The sequence below is a fragment of the Lissotriton vulgaris genome, chromosome 7 (genome assembly GCF_964263255.1).
Source record: "Lissotriton vulgaris chromosome 7, aLisVul1.2, whole genome shotgun sequence".
Taxonomy (NCBI): domain Eukaryota; kingdom Metazoa; phylum Chordata; class Amphibia; order Caudata; family Salamandridae; genus Lissotriton; species Lissotriton vulgaris.
Window position 1 is genome coordinate 1,031,443,448 of NC_141695.1, and position 14,428 is coordinate 1,031,457,875.

At 46.8% G+C, this 14,428-nt stretch overlaps 1 protein-coding gene across 3 annotated transcripts in view; it reads left to right on the forward strand.

Annotated features, from left to right (window-relative positions):
- Positions 1–14,428, forward strand: part of ANKHD1 (ankyrin repeat and KH domain containing 1) — a 1,478,908-nt gene that overhangs the window by 976,633 nt on the left and 487,847 nt on the right. For all 3 annotated transcript variants that reach the window (XM_086931463.1, XM_086931465.1, XM_086931464.1), the window contains exon 26: positions 7,369–7,831. In XM_086931463.1, the coding sequence (XP_086787589.1) occupies positions 7,369–7,831 (463 nt within the window). The remainder of the gene's footprint in view (positions 1–7,368; positions 7,832–14,428) is intronic.

Sequence of the window (14,428 nt, forward strand, 5' to 3'; positions counted from 1 at the left end):
GCACGCCTACGTCAGTTTTTTCCTTTTCTGCATGCAACGCGGATCCGGTCCTTGCTACGGGCCTGTTCCGGGCCTTTTTTTCTCCATTTCGTTTGGTGGAAAAGTGTGCGAATGCCTTCGGGCTTTAAAACTTGTATGTTTTGTGGGTGTCTTATGTCAGCGACGGACCCAACCCTGATTTGTATGTGGTGTTTGGGGGAGGATCACAGTACCACTGACTGTGAGGCCAGTCAGCAGGTGAAACCAAAGTCACGGCGGGAACGCTGCATGAAACTTCTCTTGGAGCGTTTCTCCAGGTTGACGTCCTCACCTCGGCCTGCTTCGGCGGACGGCTTCAGGTACGGCCGTGGTTGTCGTCCTCTCCCTTCTCCGATGTCACTTGAGCATCGCTCCCCGGTGGATAAGTGTCGCAGTATGTCCCCGGGGGCTGGTTTACGGCCTGCTGGGGATGTGGAATCTCCACGGGTGATGCGGCCCTGCGTGTCATCCTATCCACCTTTTCCCGGTGTTGGGGTGTCGAGAGTCCAAATGGAGACATACGTGGCGGCTTTGCAGGCCTCGCTGGCGTTTCCCCCCCCCTCCTTCCCCTTCTGGGGCGTCTGCGGACCCCTCACCTTGAGCAGGGCCCTCCGCGGCGGCGTCGGTGGCTCCGGCCGTGACTGGTTCGAATCCAGGCTTGGAGGATGTGATGCTGTTGGGGTGCCACTGCTTCTCTGCCTCGCCGCGAACTCCTGCGGGAGTCCCTGTGGTGTCGCGGGAGGTCGCTGGGACTCAGGTCGCATCCCTGAGCTCCTCTCGGTCCTTTGACAAGGTTGGCCTGTCTAAGGCTGAGGTGACGCCACGATGGCGCCCGCAGCAGCCAGTGGACCGTGCGCAGACACGGGGGTCAGTAAACCCTTCTCATCCTGCTCCGGGTGAAGGCCGTGTGAGGACCCCTCGTCCCTTTCTGGGTCCCCTCTCATCCCTCCCCACAGACGGCTGCCTCGACGGAGGGCAAGTCAGAGGTTGGATCTTCCCTGGCACCACCACGTGGGTTGCCGAGCGATCTCCGCCTCATTCTGGCCGCGGCTGGTGGAGGGCTTTGTGTCACTCCCCAGGCCAGTCTCATTCCCCCACGCAGGTGGCTACCTCGGCAGGGGTCGTGTCGTTGCCGCCCCGGGCCGGTTCGACTCCAGCTAGTCTCCGGTGTAGGGTGACTCGGAGGAGCCTTGTCCGGCGACGCCGGATGGTGCCAACAACCTACCTCAGGCAGCGGACTCTACGGCTCCGCACAGGGGTCGTATTGCGAATTAGTCTTTGGACGCTCCTTCTCCGGGGGCAGGCTGTATATTGGTGTCATCTTCCCCGGAGACTGGTCGCCGTGTGGTGTCTTTTTCACTGGCGTCGAAGGGCCGCTCCCCGCCCTTCCTGAGGCAGAGGTGTTTGTCGGAAGAGCCGCAGGTCCCTCATTCTAAGGCTCCTTCGGACTTCCAGGTCTGGCCCTTGCCCGTCCCACTTGGCCCCGGGGACGGCCGCCTTAGTTTGCAGTCATCTCCCATGGAGGAGCTGCTTTCCCCACCGCAGGGCCCTACGGAGGCGGGTGCGGCCTTCGCTCACGTGGTGTCCACAGTTGTGGGCATCCTGCGTATGGGTGACCCGGTGGCTCACTTTCCGGCGGACCATCTATTAGAGGTCCTCCACCAGGGCTCTGGTGGGAGGGAAATCTTACTTCCCTTTGAAGGTTCCCTCCTTTCTTCCTTGACGGGGGCTTGGAAGCATCCTGCCTCAGGGGACCCGGGGCCTCAACATCTTCTGCACCAGCACCTCCCGGCGCCGCGTGAACTGGCGTGCCTTTCCCTCCACCCCTCTGCCTCAAGTCCTCTTTTGCAGACTGCTTTTCCCTCCCTGCCGCCGCTGTTTACTCCGCCATCCCGAGAGGCTCGCTGGCTGGGCTCTTGGGGGCACAACTTGTTTGCCTCGACCAGCGCTGCCCTGTGGCCCCTGGACACCTTGTGTTTGATGGCTCGGGCCTCCTCCTGTTTGTGGGACTCGGCTGAGTCTCTGGGATCTGCAGCGTCCCAGGAGATGGTCAGGTGAACTTATGACATCATGCGTTTGGATGGCCGGAAGCTTGCAGCTTTTATTCTCTGCTCTGGACATCTCAGAGGTCGCTCTCCGTCGCCATGCTTGGCTTCGGGATGGAGAATTTCCTGAGAATATTCGGGAGTGACTCATCGACCTTCCGTTTGATGGCAGCCTGTTGTTCCATGCCCCGGCCGACTCCGTCATCCAGAGGCTCTTGGCAGGGCTCCGTCCTCCTCTGCCTTACCCTCCTCCTCCTCCTCCATCCTGTCCCTGTGGAGTGTGTTTTCTGGCCATTTGCGTCCTTCCTTGGGACTTTGGCACTGTTGGCTGCTGGACGGCCCTTTTGTATATTCTGTTGGAATTGTTACGCAGACTTGGCCCTGAGATTAGGCCTTCTGCTTGCTTGGGCTGCTTGTCAAGCCTTTTGCTTCGGTGTTTTTTTTCTCTGTGGCTCTTTTGTTTTTCCTCTGCTGTGGAAGTTCTTCCAAAGAGGGTTCCCATATTTTGGGACTTATCTTACCCTAGGTGGGGTAGTGGTAGCTGTCATGTGGCTTGCGCTCTGCTGGAGGGTTCTGGGTGCCTTTGGGTGCCTGTTCTCCATGACGTTGTGTAGGTTGCTTTTGCTCCTTGAGGTCGTGTGCGCGGCCACTTGTAGTGGTGTGTGCCCGGGCATCTCCTCCTCTCCCTGCTCCTGCCCTGAGGTCTGGGTTGATCCTATGTTCTCCTTTGCCAGGTGCCGCCTACTCGGCCTTCCTGGGGCCTCAGGCTGTTCTTGCTTCTGGCGGCTTTTGACTGCCAGCGCTGTTCTGGCTGGCAGGTTGTTCTCCACCTGGAGTGGGTTTGCCTTCTTTTTCCTCGCTTCCTTGGGTCTTCTAGGCTTCTTCTTCTTCCTTCCTGTTTTGTCATTGGGCAGAAGCTGTGTTGCCTTGTGGGGCAGTGGGGTGCTTCGGCCTCCCCAACCTTGCCCTTGGTTCCTCTTCAGCCTTCTTCTCCCTCCTACATCCTTTTGGGGTCGGTGGGGTCTGCTTGGGGGGGGGGGGGGGGGGGTGGGGGGGGGGTTCCCTTTGCCTGGCAGGTACGAGGTTCTACCTGGTCCACAGATCTGGTTCCTGTGAGGCCCTCTGTTCTGTATTGGCTGGTGGGGTCCTTTCGCAGACCCTACTTCCCAGGGGTATTGCTAGGGTATCTATTCTACGTGAAGGAATCTGCGGCTAGTAGTCTCTATCAGATGTACGAGTTACTTACCTTCGGTAATGATGCATCTGGTAGGGAAGGTTCTAGCCGCAGATTCCTTCACAGCCCACCCTTCCTCCCCTATTCTGATAGGGCCCTTAGGTTGGTCTTCTGTACTCGCCTCCCGGTGGGGGCTGTATCTCCTGTGAGTGCCTTCCTCGTTCTTGACGGGTGGCTCAGTCTGGGGACGGTTTATTCCTCCTTTGGTTCTTTGAAGTATGGGGGACCCATTGTTTCAGTGTCCTGCTGCTCTGGCTACTTGAGGTTTCGGGGGGATTGCTTTCTATCCCTGTCCTCCCTCCCCTCCCTTCCTTCCATTGCTATTCTCTGATTAAGGGTCATCTGGCCATGTCTTACCCTTGTCCCTTCTGGGTGGTTGCCCTTTATGTTGGGGTGGCTTGAGGTTTGTTGTCCCTGTCTGTGTTGGGACTGGTCCCCTTCCTTGCTCAGGATGGGGATGGTGGGTTTCCTACCTGTACCATGTCCTTACTCATGTTCCTTGCCTCCGGGGCACAGAGGTGGGAGGCTGTCTATGTGCTGGCAGGTTGGTTGCGCAGGGCTCTGCTAGTTTCTTCTTCTTTTTTCCCTGCCTTGGGTTCTGCGGTGTGTCACTACTGTGGGTGGTGGTGTTAGTCACCTTTTCTTTCCAAATTTTCTACTTTTCGCACACTGTTACCATGCTTCCACAGTTTTTTATCTGGTGGTTCCGCGTTGTGGTGCAGAAAAGTTCTCCGAAGAAAACTGACGTAAGTGTGCCGGAACGGGTCTTATGTGACCTCGCTGACGTCACGTGCGCGGACGACGCCTAGTCAGAGTCACATGATGTCGTCCCACCCCCGGCGCACAGGGATGCTGTGGCAAAAAAAGTTTCCGGATCCAGTTTCACGCCTGGGAGTAATTCTACATGAAGGAATCTGCGGCTAGAATGGTCTCTACCAGATACATTGTTACCGAAGGTAAGTAACTCGTACATCACAGTTGTATTGTTGTATTCTTCTTGGACCCTTATGTGATTGTTTAAAAGAGGGAAAATCTTTCTAGAAGAGGAATATGTTGAAAGTAGTGTTCATTGGAATATCTACCTTTAGGAAAACATTTTTTTTAATGGATGTTGTCTTTCAGTAGATTAGACTTTACCTTCACTACTCCTCTCATTCTGATGCTTTGGAGGTTTGTGGTTCTGTATTTAGTAGGCTTTTTCTCTGCTTGATCCATTTTTTTGTTTTTGTTTTACCTTTACGGGGAATCGTGGTGTCAGTGATCATTGGTTTATGCAGTATCTTCATGATACTAACTTCCTTTGACCATGCATAGGTGTCTTCACGTATGGAGCCCATTGGAGCAGCCTGGGGTTTAAAATTATTTTTCACATCCAGGCACGTTGCGATATGTACCTGGTTGTATAATTGGTGGGAAAACTGTGTGACTGTCAGGGACTGTCCGGGACTATGTAGGGAACACAGTCAGGGACTTGGACAAGGACTGGGAACTGGGTAGAAGACGTACACAGAAAGGAGAAGTACAGTTCTGCCCAGGATCATACAGGGAGTCAGAGGAGAAAAGGGATCCAAAGGGGAAGCCTGTACAAGTGAACAAGATGGGTAAGACTCAGAAAGGAAGGGCACTCACAAGGCAATTTAGCATTCAGACTAACTACACCCAAGACGGACGTGCAAGACATATATATAGTACAACATTAACAATAAAGGGGGATGTGGAGTAAAGCACGCAGGAGCTCCACATGGTAAGACTGAAGCTCAGTAAGTTTCTTAACCGCAATTGCTGTTACAGATACTGACTGCAAATACCCATTTGTAGGATATGCATGCAAAGGCAGGGTCTGTGAAGCGTATACCTATAGTGATGTTATAAATGTAACTCAAAGACAAAACTCACAGTGAACAAGAAACCCCACCTAGGTAGTCAGCTGAGCCCACGGATCCTGGCGATCAAACAGGAATGCGCAAGGCAGTAACAGCAAAGGGGTAGAACTAAACACAAGTACAATAGACAAGGAGCTAGCAAGGAGGAGTGCTTAACAGGAAAGGAAGGAAATGAGAGGGCACACTTGGCAGAAAGCAGGTAACAAACATACAAGGTAACAGAAGTAAGACAGCAGAATAGAAAGGCAGCGAACTAGAACCAAGGAAATGGGAAGCAAGGCAGGGACTGGAAACGGATATACAGAAGGGGAGGCTGCAAGGGTATACTAGAATAGTGCAGGTTAAGGAATCAAAAGAAAAAGTAGCATAGAAGGCAGTGCTGGGGCAGGAACAAAAAGTGAGCTAAGGCTCAGGAGACAAGGCAGCACTGCAGACAGTGCTGGTTCAGGAACAGGGAACTACCAAAGCTTCAAGAGTCAAGGTAGCACTGCTGGCAATACTGGTTCAAGGAAGCAAGACATAGCTACAGCTCAGAAAACAAGGAGTCAAGAGAGCACCGCAAGCAGTGCATATCAGGAACAAGAAATAGCTAAGGCCAGGAACAAAGAATAACTATAGCTCAGGAACTCGGGAAACAAGGTAGCACTGCAGGCAGTGCTAATTCAGGAGAAGGGAAACTGCTGCAGTCCAGGAACAAGGAATACTAAGGCTATGGGATCAGGGTAGCACTGCAGGCAATGCTAATTCGGGAACAAGGAAAACAGCAGCAGGCCAGGAACAAAGCATAATTAAAGCTCAGGAAACACTGGAAACAAGAAAAGCAAAAGCTCAGGGAACTCTGGAAACAAGGATTGGTCTCACCAGTAAACAGCTACAATGACCAACCTTTGCCTTAAGGGAGCTGGGGCTTAAAAGAGCTCACAGTAATCACATGCAGCTGGTGTGAGCAGGCTTGAAGCAACCAGTCACAGGTGAGCTGAATTCCTCCACCCATCCTTGGCCTGCAGGGGTGGAGACAAAGCAGTGAGCTGGAAATTCTGGGTAATGGAGTTTCAGGCATGAGTAGGCTGGCTTTGTCTAAGCAGGCTGGCTTTCACAAAACCCGGCATGGATTGGGAATGGATGTCAATTCCCAAATAGTGTCCAAATGGCTGGAAGTCAAGATATGCATGCAGGGGAGTGTCAGGAAGCATATTAGAACACTGGAGAGTCCCCCAGTTCAGCCCCCTGGTGGTGGACACGAGAACACAGGGAGCGAATCGTGACAGTGACCTGTTACACATATATGATGATCATGTTAAGCTTTACTTATTTACTGTGTTAAGAACACAGGGGTTTACCCAAATGAGTCACTGGGACCTGGGTGAATTAATGATACAAAGTGGTCCCAGAACATAAAACAATATAGAACAATAACAAATGATTATAAGCTGAATTAAGAGAAAGTTCGCAACATTGTTTTTAATCGCAACCAGCAAATCCAATAGATTGGAGATAATTCATAAAATGCATAAATATATATACACAACTAGTGCCCCTAAAGGGAGGTAGAGGTCAGGGTGGTGATGGAAAAAAAATTAAACAAGTGACAAATTAATAGTCAGTTTGAGCCTTAGTACATAAAACTGGCATATAACCAAAGGTTCACAAACAAGTCAATTTCAGCATGAGATTGAAATTGACTTGTTTGTGAACCTTTGGTTATATGCCAGTTTTATGTACTAAGGCTCAAACTGACTATTAATTTGTCACTTGTTTAGTTTTTTCCCACACTCTCCATCACCACCCTGACCTCTCCCTCCCTTTAGGGGCACTAGTTGTGTATATATATTTATGCATTTTATGAATTATCTCCAATCTATTGGATTTGCTGGTTGGGATTAAAAACAATGTTGCGAACTTGTTACTTATTTACTGAGCAGTTCTCTCCTCCTGTTTGAATGTTTTACAGTACCATTCCAAGCCTTTGATTTTTTAACTTCTGTTGGTAAACCTAGACCTTTTGTGTTCAGTTAAATAATTATTCTTCACTTGACCTTATAACATTTAGCCTAAAACTATAATTGGCTAACAAACCATTAATTCAGATTTATCAAGTTAGTTCAATGAGTTCATGCCTTGAAAATGTATTTTATTAATGCTGTTGACATTATTAGAAAACCTTGTCTTCTACGTTTTTTCCCTTTAGTGGAGGACGATGTTCCTATAGAGCCTCCGTCTGCTACAACTACAACCACAATTGGTATTTCCGCAACTTCAGCCACCTTTACAAGTGTCTTTGGAAAAAAGAGGGCAAATGTTGTAACCACACCTAGTACAAACAGGAAGAACAAGAAAAACAAAACAAAAGACACTTCTCAGATCACTGAAATAATATTGCAAGATGAGCACATGTCGTTAGCGCAACAAAGAGCAGATAAAAATAAAATAAATGGAGAGCCTAGAGGTGGAGGTGTATGTAATGATGGCAATAGTGACTCTGATAATCTAGACAGTACAGATTGCAATAGTGAGGGCAGCAGTGGGGGAAAAAGCCAAGAGATGCACTTCACACCTGAAATGAATGCTATAACGGACAGACGATTTGCATCAGAACTTCGCCATTCTCATGAAGAAAAGCCCAACATAACTGCGCCAAGAATACAATCAAGGTAAACCTTTACTGGTATTTTTAAATTATATTGCTAACCGCAAACATATTGCATTATTTTATGTGTAAGCACAAACATTACATGGTCTAAAGTTATATTTAGCATCTATTCAAAAACATAATTGTTTTATGGTGCACAGATATTTATTAGATAGTTGAGTCCACCAAACACATTTATTGGTCTGGTCACTGAAAATGTAAAGGAAGAAAAATATTTTTAAAATTTGTCAGAGCTGTAGTGTTGTCTTTGTAGAATCACGAGTGGGAGACTATCTAAAATGCATATTGTTATTTATCCAGTATTGGGGTATCTTTCATAGATTCACATGCTTAAAATCATCCCTGCCGACGAGGTGGGAGTCTCCCGGTATAACAAAACATATACATATAGTCATAATACCATTATACAATAGGCTACTATGGACAGCAACGTCACTACATTAGCCTATCTTAGTCCTTGTGCAAAAAGAACCCAACTTGTAACACAACCAATCAGGCTGCAGCACCCTCTTAGAACCTTCCACAGAGAAGCAAACCCTCAGATTTTCTACCGCACCTCGGGCGACAGGGAGTCTCCCTGAGCTCTGCTCAGTTTTCCTTAACTTTAGCTACCTTTGTGAGTAGATATGTCTGACTCTTCAAAGAAAAGCTTGTTTTTGCCTTTCTATTCGTGTGGGAAGAAAAGATTACATTTTGAGGATCCACATAAAGAATGTATATATTGCCTTTATCCAGCTCACAAGGTCAAGGATTGCAGGATCTGTAGAACCTTCCCTGCCAAGACCTTGAAGGACAGAGAAGGAAGACTTTTGGTTTGGCTAGAAAAGCTGAAAGCTGCATCGGAGGTGGTTTCTGGAGATGAAAGCAATGCAAGTCCTCAGGCGTCCACCCCTCAGGCCAAGAGGAGGGATAGATCTGGAGATCCCCCTGAGAGACAGAGTAAGACCCTGAAGAAATCTCACTCAGAGACTGGTCACTCTTCCTCCAAAAAAGAGAAGCCTTCATTCTCTTCAGAGGTAACAATGGGAGAAAAAGTGAAGATTTCTCTGAAAACTGCCTCAAAGCAGCAGAAATCTCTTTCTTAGCTTCCGTCGACGAAGAAAAGTCCTCAGTTGACGATGAAATCTCTGAAGGTGAGTGATTTGTTGATGAAGAAATGTTGATGAAGAAAATCACATCGTCGACTACACCGTTGATGATGATTATTTCTTTGCCTTCGACGATTCCATCTCGTCGACGCCTACGTCGTCATCGAGTACATCCATGCCGTCGACGATGCCTCCGCTGTCGACGACGATACAGCTTCTGTCGACTAGCTCACCGTCGACGGCGATACTACTCTCGTCGACTGTAGCGACTTCGTTAATAGTTTTTCCGTCGACAACCTCAATTTCAACTGATACTGACTCGCCGTCTATGTATATTTCGTCGACGCTGAAGCATAAAAGAACTACATCTTTGCAAATTATGCCAGTGTTAACTTCAAAATTGTCATCTTCAAGACTATTTTATCAGGATGTTTCCCATATCTCAGCGTTGCCTCCTAGCCACTTTCTGGAGCAGTCAGATGATGAAGGACCTTTTGGCCCAGCACATGATCCTTCTCACCTCCGAATTAAATATCAGGAGGACGAAGATGATGAGGAATATTATGAGCCCTGTGAATCTCTAAGAGGCCCTCAGGAATCTTTTCATCAGGAACCTGTGGTTCAAATGCCTGCGGCTTTGATGCAAGAACAAACTGCTATGTTGAAGGATTATAATGCACGCTTCCCACCAGTACCGGTTCCAGAACAACCTCCTGTGCCTACAGTTTTGCAGGTTGCGAGTACTGCTGCCCCTGTCTCTGTGCCTCAGGTGGTTTTGCCTACTCATTTCCTTCAAGATGATGATGGTTACACTGTGGCTGAAGAGGGAGAGTGAGGGAGAGATACCAAACTCACCTACAACTGTGGATGAATGGGATGAGTACCTAATTCCAACACCATCCTCACCAGTCCCTCAGGCGGTTGATTCCCCTTCTGAGGATATAGGAGGTTTTCACGCTTTCATGGAAAGGGCACTAACTAGATTTCATCTTCCTGTAGCAGTACAGAAAACAGAGTGTTTTCCTTATGATTTTAAAGATCAAAGTAGAAAATTGGTTCGTTCAATGCCTATAATCTATCATATTTGGGAAGAAGGAGCTTAAATAATGAAAACTCCATTTTCGATACCTGCCATTCTCCCTAGAATCGATAAAAAAAAATTAAAGCACCGGATGATGCTCCTGCTTCCCTCTCTGGGCACCCAAGACCAGACTCTGTTATTTCACAGGCGGCCCAACGGAAGTCTCGTAATCCATCTATTCCAGTAATTGCACAACCAGATAAGGATGGGTGATGTCTGGATAACATCGGTAAACGCTTTACCACCATAGCGGGTCCCTCAGTTCGTGCCACAAATTCTTTGGTGATTTTAGGCAGATATGACCGCCAATTATGGTCGGGCATTTTCCCTTATCTCGAATATCTTCCAGAGGATAAAAAACAGGAAGCAAGAAAAATACTTCTGGAAGGCGAAAGGGCTGCGTCGGAGATTATTGATATCCCTATGGATGTGGCCTCTTTGGGTTTTCGCCAACTTGCCTGAGCAGCAACCCTTTGACGTCTGGGTTGGTTGAAATCCACCAACTTTCGCCCGGAGGTCCAGACAAAGATTCTGGACATGCCATTTGATGGGGACTTATTATTTGGAAAACACATTGAGGCGTTACAAGAAATCAAAATAGATACTGATACCGCCAGGGCACTGGGTACTTTACAATATAGAATGACTCCTTTTTGAGGAGCGAGAGGCAGAGCTTCATATTCATTTCGTGGAGGATATCGAAAATACCAAAATCAGGGCAGTCAAGGACAATATGGATACCAAAAGCAGCAGTCCTATAGAAATCCCCCAACGGCCGCTTATAGACAACAGAACAGAAGACGTCTACCTCAAGGCAGAGACTCTGCTAGAAAACAGTGGCAATCTTTTAACACCTGCACCAGCCACTACTAGTATACAAAATTTCAAATGTATCCCAACATCTAAAAAAATTGGAAGAAAATAACCACAGACAAGTGGGTATTGGACATAATCAAATTTGGTCACACCCTAAAATTTATCAATTCCCCCCCTCGTCATCCACCTCTGAAAAAGTATCCACCGCATCTTGCTCTTCTCAGAAAGGAGGTAAAAACCATGCTTTCGAAAGGAGCGATAGAAATAGTGCCTCGCTCTCAGGCGGGGAAAGGATTTTATTCCCGCTTTTTTCTAATAAAGAAAAAGTCTGGGGAATGGAGGCCTATCTTGGATTTAAGGAAACTGAACAAATATCTTCAAAGGAAATCCTTTTGCATGGTCACACTTCAAGAAATCCTTCAGCTTTTGGATCATGCGGACTTCATGACAAGGTTGGATCTCCAGGATGCGTACTTCCACATCCCAATTCATCCCAGACACCGGAACACCGGAAATTCCTTCGATTTACTGTGGCAGGTGTACATTTCCAATTCAAAGTCCTGCCATTCGACTTACTCTCAGCTCCGACAGTCTTTACCAAATTCCTAGCTCCAGTTAGCTCCAGTAGCAGCTAATCTCAGACTGCATGGCATCCAGTTATTCCCTGGACGATTGGCGAATAAAGTCTCCTTCCTTTCGGCAGGCTTCTAACGCATCATCCACATGCCTGCAGGTTTTTTACTCTCTAGAACTGTCTCTGAACATTCAAAAATCAGTCCTCTGTCCTTCCCAAAGAATTCAATTTCTAGAAGCAATGTTGGATACCATCTGAGACAAAGCATTCTTGTCCAAAGAAAGGCGATCTCGCCTTGCTTCTCTGGCGTCAGACCTCCTAAAAAGAAAGTTTGCTTCTGTGAGGATGATCAAATCCTTTCTGGGAATTATATCATCAGCAATTCTGCTAGTACCTCATACCCGTCTGGGAATGAGACCAATTCAGGAATATCTGGACAGTCAGTGGCTGCAAATCTCGGGGTCAGGCTCACTTTGCAGCCTTCTGTACCTGGTTTCATTCTCACAACAGATGCCTCCCTAGAGGGGTGGGGTGCACACCTTCAGGATCTCTGCATAAGAGGAAAATGGTCCGCTGCAATGGCAAAGATGTATATCCATTTTCTGGAGCTATCTAAACACGCAAGGAGGTACCTGGTCCCACATTCTATCTCAAGAAGCTCAAAGCATTTGGGAGTGACTGCTTTCTCACAATATCAAAATCAAGGTGGAACATCTACCAGGGATCCACAACACTTTAGCAGACACACTTAGCAGGACCTCAAAGTCCTGTCACGAATGGAAGCTGGATCAAACAATTGTGGATAATATATTTCAGAAGTTGGGCAGGCCAAATCTGGATCTCTTTGCCTCCAGGAACAATCGAAAGTGCCTATTCTTTGCAAGTTGAGAGCAGGAGAAAGGCTCTTGGGGGAACGCCTTCATGATGAGATGGACGGGGATTTTTGCTTATACATTTCCCCCTTTCCCGTTGATCCCAAGACTTCTGCGCAAGCTCAAGATGGAACCATGCTGCATGATTCTCATTGCACCGAAATGGCCGCGTCCACATTGGTTCACAGAGCTTCTCCTACTATCCAAACACAGACCGTACCGTCTTCCAGCAATCCCGAACCTATTGTCAATGAGCAGGGGACAGATTCTTCTTCTTTGTCCAGTCCATTACAACTTCATGCATGGTTTCTGGATTCACGGAGTTTAAGGAGATACATTTACCTCAAGACTGCAGAAACATTCTTGCTAGAACAAGAGATCCTTCTACTTTGAAAACGTATGTGTTAAAATGTAAGCAATTCTGTTCCTGGTGTAGCAACAAGAATATACATCCTTTAAAATGTTCTTCAGATAGGATGCTGCCTTATCTTTTATCGTTATCTAAATCTGGTCTCATGTTTTCTTCGGTTAAACTGCTTCTAGCGGCCATTTCTACCTACAGGCGCTCTACAGGAGCGGAATCCCTTTGTTCTAATCGTCTGATTAAACAGTTTCTAAAAGGGCTTTTCTGAACTTTTCCACCTATTAGGGCTCCTCCTCCAGAATAGAGGCTTAATTTGATGCTGCAGCTGCAACAGCTAATGAAGCATCCATTTGAGCCTATTCACAAAGCTGATTTAAAGACCTCTCATTGAAAACAGCGCTCCTAATGGCACTCACCTCTTCTCAAAGAGTCGGTGAAATACAGTCTTTCACTATCAAGCAACCTCATTTGAAATTTACCGATGATTGTGTCCTTCTAAGAACTAATCCTACGTTCATACCTAAAGTTCCCTCTTCATTCCATCTTAACAAGCCTGTTGTATTGCGCTCTTTCTTTCCTAGTCCGTCTTCCTCTGCTGAGAAATCTTTACATACCTTAGATGTCAAGATATGTTTAAAGTTCTACATTTCACGTACTGTATCCATCAGAAAATCCGACCAATTATTTATTTCCTATGGTGGTCAAAAGCCAGGATCAGCTGTGACGAAAGTCCACTATTGCAAGGTGGATTGCATATACTATTCAATTCTGCCATTTCAAAGCTAGACATCCTTTGTCAAACAAACCTAAGGCTCACTCTACTAGGGCAGTATCCTCATCTACTGCTCTTTTTGCCAAAGTACCTTTGGAGAAGATTTGCCTTGCCGCAATGTGTAAAAATGTGCACACATTTACAATGCATTACTGCCTGGATCTTGCAACACAAGCTGAATCAGCAGTGGGTCAAGCAGTATTGTGAAACCTTTTTAAATAAGGAAAGCCTCTGTAAGGAGGTGATTATAGCTTTACAAGTTGACATGTTCATTATTGCATATATATTTATTTGATGCATCTGTTTGAGTTGCCCTTTATTAGGGTTAAAATGTATACTGCATTATTGTATTGGGGTTACGAGGTATCTATTGTGTTTTCTTATGATACCCACCATTCACTGTGCAACTAAGTATTGTTTACTGCTAGCTATTCTGATTCAAAGCATGTGATTCTATGAAAGATACCCCAATACTGGATAAGAAAACGAGTTACTTACCTGTAACTTCAGTTATCCAGTATTGGTATCTTTCATAGATTCACATGCGACCCACCCTCCTCCCCAGAGAGGCTTATCTTATCATTATGGTATACTTACTGTCAATTGTGCTATGAAAATCTGAGGGGTTGCCTCTCTGTGGAAGGTTCGAAGAGGGTGCTGCAGCCTGATTAGCTGTGTTCCAAGTTTGGCTCTTTTTGCAAAAGGACTAAGATAGGCTAATGTAGTGACTTTGCTGTCCATAGTAGCCTATTGTATAATGTTATTATAACTATATGCATATGTTTTGTTATACTGCGAGACTCCCACCTCGTCGGCGGCGATGATTTAAAGCATGTAAATCTATGAAAGATACCAATACTGGATAACTGATTTCACAGGTAAGTAACTTGTTTTCTTAACCAGTATTGGATCTTTCATAGATTCACATGCTTGAATCATTTCCCATTGTTGAGATGGGAGTCCCACAGTAGCTTACAAAAGCAATGCAATGATAGGTATAGACTACAAAGGCCCTAGGCCCTTCAGTTTAG